Genomic DNA, 13,000 nt, shown 5'->3' on the forward strand with positions numbered 1-13,000 from the left:
TTACAGGCACCAAACAGAGAAAAATGCAGGAAAAGAGTCATTTACTTTGAGACTCAAGAAAGCTGTACCTGTGACTCACAGGTCTAGATGGGATGTACTTTTTCAGGCAAAACTCAGCTTTGTAAGTAGACCTGGGCACCTCAGTGGTGCTTCTCTGTGAAAGTGAACTGCAGCACCAAAAGCACTAAAAAATAATAATAAATAATATGCTAACTATATCAAGGGAATTGGACTTAGGACTTTGGAAAACGTTGAAAAATTGATCACCATTTAATAAAAATACAGCAGATATACAAATCGTAACAATTAGGCACAAGGTTGCCTAAATTACAGTCAGCTTACTTAGAGTCAATGCCTGTATTTTTTTCATGTTACTTATTACAGACTATCCATAATTGTATTGAAGGACCAGACATGCTTTCTTGTATAATCCCTCTTTTCTGTGGTTAGTAGTGTTGACCTGCTGATATTCCTCGGTTCCTCTTTAGAGCACCTTAGCATAAAATTACTGTGTATATAATTTTTGATAGAGTCCCTATGACAGTTCTAAAGCAGTGTCTAGTTTAAAATAGCTTTAGAGAGAGAGAGGAGTTATTTTGATTAATTTTCCTAAATGTCATAGGAATGTATTTTCTTCCTTAGATACTTTTTTTCCCTCATCAATAGTTGTGGTAAAGTATGGCAAATTCACCTTTTCTTATTTTTGCATATTCTCTCTTCAGAAAGTAATTTTATACACGCTGTATTGATTCTGGCACATTCAAAATTAGTTGGATAACATGATTGATTCATTCAGATTATATGTATAAATTATACCACATTTCCTATTTCAGTGATTTATTATTGAAATGAAAAGTAATGCTATTCAGAAGTATTTTTCTTACCAGCTAAAATAATGTTTTGGACTTTATTTTTAGGACAAAATCTATTTTATGTAAAGTTGATAAAAGTGACAATAAAGTTAGCAGGATTGGACCACACATAGAAATCTTCCAAGTCTTCCAGAAAAAGGAGAAATTTAAAGCTAACATAAAAACAGTTAGAATGATCATCGCCGTGCAAGCATTTGTCAGAGGGTGGCTTGAACGCAAACGATTACAAAGGTTAACTGCCAAGGTACAGTATACATTACATTATTATGTGTTTACAATTGTTTACATAGATACAATTAAGTACAACTTAGAATAGTTACTTGTTGACTAATATATACATATATTCAACTTAGGATGGAATCTTAATATCTTCCTCTCTCTCTTCTTCTCCTCCTCCTCCTTCTCCTTCTCCTCCTCCTCCTCTTCCTCCACCTCCTCCTCCTCCTTCTTCTTCTTCTTCCCTCTCTCTCTCTCCACAATAACATAACTTTTTTTTTGAAATTAGAGACAAAGAAGCAACAACAGTGAATTCTATAATGTGATCTTCAAGTCTGACTCTTTCCAACTGTCCCACTTTATCACATGATGCTTCCTCACTAACACACACCTTGTGCTGTGTAACAAAGCCTCAATATTTTTTTAAATTTCTTTATTATTGGATAGAGACAGATAAATTGAGAGGGGAAAGGGATAGCAAGGGAAACAGACACCTGCAACCGTGCTTCACCACTTGTGAAGCTTTCCCATTGCAGGTGAGGAGACCTTGATCTGTTAGTTCCTTGAGTTTCTCCTACTATTTTATATTTATTTACTATTTTCTCAGACTGGAATGCTCCTTCCCTACTTTATTGGTAAATACCACTTAAGGCACCCCCCTTGTCTATTAAGCAGAGCTGCTATTTCTATTCTCCTGGCTGTCACTGTGCTCAGATTTCAGTATTTTGATTATTCACTTGTATGTCTGTTAGGAGCACTACAGTTTGGTCTATCTTGGGAGTGTTTTGGTTTGTTTTGTCATTGATAGGACTTCACCACTCCAGACCAGTTTTCTAGATAGACAGATAAATGCATATGCACATACCAGTGTACAGAAAGCTTCCCTCAGAGCCCTAATAGTTCCCATATAATGTAGTGGTGGCTCGGCCCTGGGGCCAACTGCATGGCAAAGCAGACACACTGACAACTAAGTTATCTCATCATCCTCTGGGAGAATTTCTCCTTTTTTTGCCTGAGTTATTGCTGGGGCTTCGTGCCGGCACCATGAATCCACTACTCCTGAAGACCATTTCCCCCCCCTTTTGTTGCCCTTGTTTTATCATTGTTGTGGTTATTATTATTGTTGCTGCTGTCAGTGTTGTTGGATAGAACAGAGAGAAAAGGAGAGAGGAGGGGAAGACAGAGAAAGGGAGAGAAAGATAGACACCTGCAGACCTGCTTCACCGCTTGTGAAACAACTCCCTTGCTGTTGGGGAGCCGGAGGCTTGAACCGGGATCCTTAAACTGGTCCTTGCGCTTAGCACCACGTGTGCTTAACCCACTGTGCTACCACCCAACTCCCTGGGAGAATTTTTATATTTGTTATGTGTTTTGACATATAGTCTCTATGATTTTAACTATATGCAATTATCTGATATTTATCTTATTTGTTTGTATACAATTATATTTTTGTCTTTTTTCAAATAAATTTGGATACTTAGAGCTTGATATTTAATATATATTGAATGGGTAAATTTATCCAGCACAGTATTGTAAAAGTTTATCAGGGCCCCTTTATATAAACATATATGATACTACACACACACACATATAGTATATATATAGCATATATATGATATATTTCACATATATATTTATATTATGAACTAATTATGACTTTTCTGCTACCATAGATAATTATAGAGTCCCCATAACTTCTGGGTTCATAATGAGTCTAGAAAGTGAGAGAACAAGAATAGGCTCAGTGTCATGATAAAAAGGAAAATCTGATAGAAACTTTGAGATAAAAAAAGAAGTTGGCAAGACTTCTAAAGGATTAGAGTAGATATAAGCAATACTTTAAATCTGGTTTGGTTGTAATTTCTTTCCTGACCATTTATTTTCTTTTTATCACCACTGGCCCTGTGTTTCGTATACTGGATGACTGTCTGTCAATGTGGCTGATAACTGTTTTGCTACTATGGAAATGCTAGTGCTGCAGGTCTACAATGCACATGCTATTAGGTTCTAGGACTGTCCCTTTGTGTAAAGCTGCTGTGGGGAGAATTCTTGATAGATGATCTGCTCTAGAGGCTGCAGAGCAACTCACTGAATAATTGTCACATCATGACTATTCCTCTGCTGGCTGGAGAAGCTCCATAGTCATATTGCTTAACTACCACTCCAAACTATGGACACTGCTTGCTAGAATATCACGTTGAGATACCTCATAAGTATTATAATTTCCACCATTCCCTGTGAAAATTCTAGTTTTTTTTGGTGTACCTGGTGATACTGAAGCAATACTGAGCAATTTTACAAGTCATAATGGAACCAAAGAGTATTACATTTAACTGTCAGCATTCTTTATTTCCAACATTTCAAATGACTTTCTTTTTAAAATCTCTGTATTGTTTGTTTGCATATTTTTAGTGTAAGTAATAATGGTTTAAAATAATAGTACAAAGTGATTGGCAGTGTGGTACCTTTAAAATTTATTTTAATTGTCTTTTTCTCTGAATTTTTATAATTTAAAATTTTGGCTTCATGTTTACATACTTGTTGTTGTCTAAAAGTACTGAAATTACAGGTATTTTGAATAGATGGTTGTAATAAGAAAATGATTTTAGAAAATGACTGATTATTTTTGAATAAATAATATTGGAATAATTCTGAAATGTTTTAAAAATACCATACCAATATTATATGTGTGGTTATGCATCTTACTCAGTGAACTATCTCTCTGATCCTTGATAATTGTAAGCAAAATATTTAAATATAAAGACATCGAATAAAATATTGGGTAGAAATTTTGAGCACTAAGCTTGGGAAATGAGGAAATGGAGACAGTTAGATAGCTCCCAGGACTTTAGTCAGATTCCACACAGAAAGAATCTGATTATGAATACTGGGTATTCTCTTGGAAATAGGTATTGCTGCCACAGTTATTCTACATTACAAATAGATTCTCCACAGTTCCACTTGTAAAAACATTTATAGTTAAGATTGTAAACCTGGAGCCAGTACAGACAGTAGATGAAACTTTGCCATGTATTTGCATCCTAGCACCAGAGACTTGGGTTATGAACACTTGATTTTTGGCTTCAAAATTTAAGAGGTGAGTTCTGTTTCTTTTCACAAGATGCACAGAGTGGAGGTTGCTCCCAAGGTGTAACCAGTTAATTACCTACCCTAACTATCATTATTATCATCATTATTTTGTCTTTACCAGAACTTCACCTCTCCAGAACTTTTCAGATAAAAATACATGCAGAAAGAGAGGGAGTGAGCTTGAACAAGTGCTAAAGAATGATATGACACCAGCATTTTTCCCATTGTGGTGGGATTCAGGATAGAACTATGGCAAAGCATCCATCCTCCCAAAAGAGCAGTCTTTCCCCCTTCCAACTCATCTTTTAACACCAAATAAGCCTGAAGAGTTTATTGAACAAAAACATTTAAAAAAATACACATTGGAGGTCTAGGCATTGGTGTACGTGATATGGCACACATTTTACAACATGCAGTGCTCCAGGTTCAAGCCCCTGATCCCCAACTGCAGGGAGGAAATTTCAGGATCAAGAAGCAAGATTTTTTTTTTCTACCATAGCACTGCTCAGCTCTGGTTTATGGTGGTATGGGGGATTGAACCTGGGACTTTGGAGCCTCAGGCATGAGAGTCTTTTTGCATAACCATTATGCTACTACCCCTACCCATTGTATTTCTTTCTCTTTCTCTGTCTCTCCTTTCCTTCTCAGTTTCTCTCTTTCTTTTTTTGCCTCCAGGGTTATTGTTGGGGCTTTGTGTGTGTGCTATGAATCCATTGCTTCTGGAAGCCAATTTTTCCATTTCTTTGCCCTTGTTGAGTATCTCTCTTTAAAAGATAACCTGGGTGGCAATAAATATAAAGCAAATGAATAAAATAAAAAATACATACTGTATAGTGTTGTTAATGTTGAAAACATTTATTTTATTCAAAAGCTTTCATCAGATAGAAAGAAAGTAGAGGTACATAGTAAGTCATGGAATTTATTTTCTGCCCAATCTCGTTATTTAAATTATCTTATTTTAATTAATTAATGTTTAGTTAAGACATAAAGGTTTTAGTATTAAAATTTCAGAGTAGTACCATAAAATTAAGCAAGAATAAAAAATAAAAGGATATGAACAACCTCTAAAATATTATATAAAATAATATTACAGGAGCAAGGATAGAAATATACTAGGAAATAGATCAAGCAAAAATTTGTAGTGTGTATACCCAAATTAGCAAATATGTGGAATGTAGTATATAACTTACTATGTAGTCTCTGACATGTCTTTCTGTTATTTCTGAAACTAATTTTCAACTTATTAGTTAAGGGATTCTGTATAAAGAACCTTCATGTATGTTTGTTTTTATTTTCACCTACACGGTGGAACACAATGCATTTTGAAGGAAAATTGACTCAGGAAGATTCACACCTTACACTGTACATTTTTTTTTTGTTTTGTTTAAAATTAGGTTGCTATGTATGCCACCTCCCCCTTCTTTTTTTTTGCCACCAGAGTCATCACTGTACTTCACTCCAAATCATTCTTCTTCCATTCCTGATGGACCTTTTATTTTGGAGATGGAAACACAGAGAAATAAAGAGAGGGAGAAAGAAAGGGAAGGAAAGAGATAGAGGAAGGGGGGATTGGGGATAGGAAGAGGAAAAAAAACAAAAGGAAAGGAAGAGGAAGAAAGACAGAGGAGACGTCACAGGCTGTTGCATCACTTTGAATTGTTTGCTGTAGGGCCTCCTGTTGGTCTGCTTCTAAATTCTGCTTCTAAGACCCCTTCTGTTGCATTGCTTGAGGCTGTGGTCTATTTACATAATCATTGTTTTCATTGGTTTAAGCCCCACTGGTTTGCTATTTTCCTTCTCCCCACCCCCTATCCTGTGTACTGCCTCTTCCTGACACTTCCACCTCAGGAGACATAAAGACAGAGCTTTTGAATGAAGAAAGATTAGAAGAGATTAGATTGTTGAACTGTATCCCCGCTCAGTCATGAGTCCCTGGTCTTCTGTCTCCCATTTGTGAAGCTAGCCTAGCAGGCTTCCATGTGTAAGATGGGGACTTGAATGTGGGTCCCCAAGATATTAACATGCTACCAGGTGAGCTCTCTTCTGATTCCATACATATTTTTCTTAATAGAAAGAAAATAGAGTGGGTCTGGCAGTAGCACCGGGTTAGGTGCACATGGTGCCAAGTACAAGGACTGATGTAAGGATCCTGGTTCAAGCCTCCAGCTCCTTACTTGCAGGGGGGTCACTTTACAAGTAGTGAGCAGATCTGCAAGTGTTTGTCTTTCCCTCCCCATTCCCCCCTCTCTCAATTTCTCTCTGGCCTATCCAATAATAACAGTAACAATAACAACAACAATGGGGAGGGGGATGGCCTCCAGGAATAATGGGTTCTTAGTGCAGGCACTGAGCCCCAGCAATAACCCTGGAAAAAAAATAGAATGAAATCATTCTTTAATTCAAGAAGTCAAAAGTAGAAGACCTTAAAAAAGGATGTTGTTGGAAGTAGACCTAGGCTGAGGGTGAGGGTGTTTTGCAGAAAACTGAGAGATTTTACACATGTACCAAACAACTGTATTTACTGTAACCGTGAATCCCCCAGTAAAAATAATTTAAAAGGGAATTATTAATAAATAATTTTTCAGTCAAGTAAAAAAAAACAGAATTAGTAAAGATAAACAGAGGGGCACAGAGATAGCTCACCAAGTAGTGCACACATCTGGCAAATGCTGGCCCAGCTCTAACTTCAGCTACCACATGAAAGCACCATGTAAAGGCGAAGCTTCACAAGCAATGAGGCACTACTGTGCTGCGGGACTCTCCTCTTATCTCTTACCCTCTAACTGAACCAAAGATAGGGAAAGAATCTACCCAGATATTTGAACTCTCTCAGGTACACATCCTCAGTGAAGCCCTAGAGGCCAAAAATCTTAAGTGGAACAATTTTTGGTTTCTGCCAAAGTCATGGCATATTTTTCTGTGTTTTTATATGCAAAAATGCATTATGACTTTCCTGACAACCCAGTAATAAGATATAGGTAATATAAAGGTAATATAAGCTATAGGTAATATATAGGCAATATACAGCATAAAATAATTGAATAGATACATATAACTGCCTTTTAGGAAGAAAAGAAATAACTTTAAAAATTATTTACTAGATGCAAAAAAGTGAATATAATAAAGAATATGGTCACTGTGAAAATGAAAACAGTGGTGCACCTGGTTAAGCCCACACATTACAGTGTGCAAGAAGATAAGTTTAAGACCCTGATTCCTATTTCCTACATGCAGGGGGAAAGCCCATGAGTGGTGAATCAGTGCTGCAAGTGTCTTTCTGTCTCTCTTCCTCTCTGTCTCTTCCTCCCCCTCTCAATTTCTCTCTGTCCTGTCAAATAAAAAATAGGAAAAGAAAAAATTGCTACCAGGAGCAGTGGATTCATAGTGCCCCCCCCAAGTTAATTTCTTTAATATTTAGAAATTAACAAGTAACTAAAAGTGAGCTTTGAGAAATAGGTATAGCCATGGCTACAAAATTTTCAAAAGGTAGAAAATACAGGAATTGGACCATCTTAGGCAAGAATCATCTATTAAAGGAAAATACTTTTATAGACTTTCCCCCCAAGTTGCTTATTATAGAAACCTGGGCACCAATCAGGGGTACTTCTGGGGAAGTCTCATTGAAAAGTCTGCTCTCTCAGAAGAGTATCTGATGTCAAACAGATCATGAGAAAGCTCTGAAATTCAGAGATTATCTCATTCTACAGTGCATTTGCTTAGCCTAGGCAGCACACATTGATGTACAGATTAGTCATCTGAATGTAGGTTATACAGGAGGAACAAAAGGGACAGAAATAATCACATTAACTGTAAAGAGTAGAAATATAAGACATTTACTCTCTATATTGCTATTTTATAGGCTTTGTATCATGGACCAAATTTGAAATCAGTTGTCAACATGTATCGCAGACTAATCCACCGTATTAAATACCGACTTGATCTTACTAGGACAAGAACAATTATAAAGTATTCAGAGCTAGAGGAATGGATGGACAGAAAGAAATGTAAGTGATATAGTGATTTCTAGTTTGATTTTCAGTTTGGATTTATTGTAACCAATGATATAATCATATATAATTCAAACATAATTAAAGATGTCAAAGATAGACCATATTTTATCTTGTTTAAATTAACTATTTGCATTTTAAGGTGAACCATATGTTTGCATTAATTTATGAGCATTTTTTGCTTTCAGTAGAAAAAAAAGTTATTCAGTACTATGAAAAAATTTTCAAAGTTAACTATAGGAATGACAACTAATGAATCAGACTTCAGACAGAACATGGACCAGCACTGCTTCAACCATTTAAGGAGCAAAAATAAGAAGCACTTTCTATTTGTCTCTGGAGGACAGATAAACCACTATCATTTTAAGATTTTAATTTCAAGCTTTAAATTCATAGTCCAAGGAGAGGGGCCATATTGGTTTAGCTCAAGTCTTGTCTCTAACATTTTGTTGTAGGAGGACATAAAATTTAGCTGGAGAGCTCTGCAGATATATATTGACAACACAGCATTTAATAGATATCGTGTGAACTAAACATTCCTTATGTACTATTTATTATTATTTACTGTTAGTGGCAAAAGTCCACCCCATTTTTATTTTAGCTTCCAAGAGCCTGGTTTTTATTATAGTTAACTAATTCAGTGTTGATTAGAGTTAGGATGAATATTATAGTTAATTTCTTGGTAAAAAACAGTACTTCTGTTTTTCAGTTCAGCCTGTAAGGAGATTGAAATCACAACTCCTCTTAAAAAATAACAAAAAAAATCACAAACTGCAATAAAGAATAAGTTCTTCTTGGATTTCTAAGCAAGAGGAGGATACAGGCTTACCTGTAAAGTTAGCCGTGGCTGACCAGAACAGAGACCCATAACTGGAAGGTGATGAAGGCTTCAGTTTCATGGAGGGAAACTTGAGCTTTTATTGACATATCATTGAAGGCTTAGCTTAAACAACTCAAATTAAAAAATTCAAGCAGGACACAATCATCAAAGAATGGAAGGCGCAATGTGACATTTATCTTAAGGAACTTGAACTGTATTTCCACAGTAAATACCAAGGTATAGGGCCAGGTGGTAGTGCACCTGGTTGAGTGTACATAATATAGTAAATACCAAGATAAAGGAAGCATTTTCAGGGATACTTTAGTACTCTATTCTAAAAAGGCCTGGTTTCAGAGAAAAAAATCATTTAACCAATGTGCTTGGGGTATTAACATAACCTAATTGAAGTGTAGAAGGTTAATACTGAATTCCAGTCCAGTCTAGTCATTCTTTCTCACTAAAAGCTTGGAAAACACAGAACCACTTGTGAAGTTCATAACCTAGAAATATAAACCAGCTTAAATAGTGAGACCTAATGAAAGGATTATAGAGCATTTTCTTTATCCCCGTATCTCACTACCATATTACAAAAGATATATTACAGGAATTCCTTTTTCCCCAGTATATCAGTCTGGCTGTCAAGTAAAAAATTACAAGGTGTACAAAAATTCAAAGAACAAAAACAAACAAATTTCACAATTGAAATGGACAATGCATGCCTAAGGATAAGACATAGCAAGGATGCTGAAATTCCCATACTAAGCAATTTAACACAACCACAATTTATATCTAAGAATAAAGTAAACCAATTGAGCAATTCTAGAAAGAACCAGAAATAACTGTCAGTTGTAAATGTTATAACATAACTTAAAATTATTTGGATAGACTTACTAGATTTCAAGACTAAGGAAGAAGAACTCTATCAATAGAATCCTTGAAAACTGAAAACAAAATTAAAGAGAATAAAAATTGAAAAAAAAGAACAAAATATCCAAGGAGTCTGGAGTACTAGAAGAAGAAAAATCAGAAAGGAATATACTTGAAACAATAATGACTGAGAATTTCAGGGAGCCCTGTGATGGCACACCTGGTTGAGTGTACATATTAGAATGAACAAGGTTCAAGGCTCTGGTCCCCACCTGCAGGAGGAAATCTTTGCCAGTGTTTAAGTAGTGCTGCAAGTCTCCCTCTCCCTCGCCCTAGCCCTCTCCCTCTCCCTCGCCCTAGCCCTCTCCCTCTCCCTCTCCCTCGCCCTAGCCCTCTCCCTCTCCCTCTCCCTCTCCCTTTCCCTCTCCCTCTTCCTCTTCCTCCCTCTCTCTCCTTCTCCCTTTCCCTCTCCCTCTCCCTCTCTTCTTCTCCCTACCCCTCTCCCCTCCCCTCCCCTCCCTCTCCTTCTCTTTCTCCAGACACTCTTGATTTCTGGCCATCTCTATCCAATAAAGATAATAAAAATTAAAAAAATTTCTGAAAATTAGCTGGCATCAAGCTATTTTATAGAAATAAAATAATTTATGAAAATTAGCTAGCACCAAGCTACCAAGCTTCTTTTATTTTTATTTATAATAAAAATAAAAGAATTTCTGAAAATTAGCTGGCACCAAGCTACAGAACCAGGAAGCTCAAGCATAACTAAACTTAAGAATTTCTGGAAATAAAATACAGAAAATTAAGGACGATATTCTGAATGAAGCCAGAAGGAACACATTTTTTTTAACTATAAAGAATGAAAGATAAAAAATATTTACTTACTAGAAATCAAGCAAGTTAAAAGATTGGAGAGAAATATTTGAAGTGCTGAGAGGAAGGAAAAAAAAAACACCACCCTTGAATTTAATACCTTATGAAATCAGCATTGTGTAGTTATAACAGCATTGTATAGTTTTATAATATAATGGTGCTACATTTTTGGTAGTTTCAGCTACTTATTTTATTTTTGACTTGAAGTTCCATAAAGGTAGACTACTGATTGTTACGTCCCTTAATAAATGTTCATTATTGGCAGGGGCCCACTAATTTGCTAAAATTACATGCTAAAATAGATTTACAAATCAACAGAACTCTGAAGTGGAATGATTCCTTTTCTATTGCTAGGGAGGAATAAATAAAATAATATTATTTCTTACAGCTATGTAATTTCTCATTGTGTATATATGCCATAGCTTTTGTAAGCAGTCATCTGTCAATGGGTATCTAGGTTGCTTCCAGGTTTGGCTACTACAAATCATGCTGCTATGAACATAAATTTGTTTGGATAAGTATTACTTGTGCATTTTGGATAAATTTCTAGGAGAGGATCCACTTTGAGTATTCTAAGGAACCTCCAGACTATTTTCCACTAACATTTCCACTATATTCCCACTGACACTGTAGAAGTTGTCGTTTTTCTTTTTTTTAATTTTTATTATATTTATTTATTTATGTTCCCTTTTGTTGCCCTTGTTTTTTTATTATTGTTGTAGTTATTGTTGCTATTGATGTTGTCATTATTGGATAGGACAGAGAGAAATGGAGAGAGGAAGGGAAGACAGAGGGGGGGAGAAAGATAGACACCTGCAGACCTGCTTCACTGCCTGTGAAGCGACATCCCTGCAGGTGGGGAACAGTGGTTAGAACCGGGATCCTTAGTTTGTCCTTGCACTTAGTGCCACCTGCACTTAACTCGCTGCACTACCACCCAACTCCTGTCCTTTTTCTCTATATTCTCACCAGCACTTGTTGCTTTCCCTTCTTATATGTGGCATTTTCATAGGTGTGAAGTGGTGTCTCATTTTGTTTCCCTACTAATCAGTGACTCTGATATTTTTTTTTCATGTCTATTGTCCATTTGGGTATTTTCTATAGTAAAAATTACATCCTTGTCCTCTCCTATTTTTTTCTTTATTAAAGGTTTAATGTTTTATGGTCAACAGTAAATACAATAGTCTGTGCATGCATAACATATCCCAGTTTTACACATAACAATACAACCTCCTCAAGGTCTTCTACCGTCATGTTGTAGGACCTGAACCACCCCCACCACCCACCCACCCCAGAGTTTTTTACTTTAGTGTAATACACCAATAATTTATTAATGGGATTATTTATTTATTTATGGTGATAAGCTTTATTTTTGTTGGTAAGCTCTTTATTTTTGTTATTAGCCCTTTGATGTAAATATCTCCTGTCTGATAGGGTGTCTTTCTTGTAGTTCCTTTATCTATAAAGAAGTCTCTCAGTTTGATAGAGTCCCATTGCTCTATTTTTTATTTTAATTTTCATTGCTGTTAGTCTTGATTCTTCAAAGATACTTATGAAGCAAACATTGTGCAGAAGAATGAAACTGGATAACCACGTATCACCATGCACCTATTATCTTAACCATATTACCACATATCACCAAGTACAAGTATCTACTCCAAGTGGATCAAAGACCAGAAACTATCAAATGCATTGAATAAACAGGACACTCCACAATGTTAAATGAATTTTTAGAGCTTAACGAGACTTTATGGCTGCCTAAAACATTAATTCTGCTAATATGTCATGAATGCTTGCTTTTAGGACATAATATATGGACTAATGACATTTTGTTAATATTATTAAATAGTCACAATGATAGTATGTGCCATAAATCTACTCTGGTGAGAAAAATCTGAAACTTTCTAATTCAAGGAAAACTTCTAAAGATGTATATATTTTTTGAAGAAGGAGTACACATACTTAAACATTTAAGCAAAAGTCATGTTACTTTGGATTTCTCTAGAATCAGGCCTGCAGACTAGATTTTAAGCACAATTGACTTATTTGAGTGATGATCCTGCAAGAGTCTTTAGGAAGAATGGAAAAATGAAGCTGGAAAGATTGGGAAGAGTTGTGGGGATGTCAAAGAAGTGCAGTATCAAGCAGATTACCATGTGGCCAACTAATGCTTAATCCCTTAAACAAAGTATAGCCACCTTGCCTCAAGGTTTGGACTTTTATCCACCAGCTTCTCCCAGTCAGTGGGAAGCACCAAG

The 13,000-nt window shown here is 35.9% G+C and overlaps 1 protein-coding gene across 2 annotated transcripts in view; it reads left to right on the plus strand.

Annotated features, from left to right (window-relative positions):
* The window catches only part of IQCM (IQ motif containing M), a 322,044-nt gene that overhangs the window by 148,187 nt on the left and 160,857 nt on the right, over positions 1-13,000 (plus strand). For both annotated transcript variants that reach the window (XM_060178975.1, XM_060178973.1), the window contains exons 9-10: positions 918-1,116; positions 8,038-8,182. In XM_060178975.1, the coding sequence (XP_060034958.1) occupies positions 918-1,116; positions 8,038-8,182 (344 nt within the window). The remainder of the gene's footprint in view (positions 1-917; positions 1,117-8,037; positions 8,183-13,000) is intronic.

This window comes from Erinaceus europaeus, chromosome 19 (genome assembly GCF_950295315.1).
Source record: "Erinaceus europaeus chromosome 19, mEriEur2.1, whole genome shotgun sequence".
Lineage (NCBI taxonomy): Eukaryota > Metazoa > Chordata > Mammalia > Eulipotyphla > Erinaceidae > Erinaceus > Erinaceus europaeus.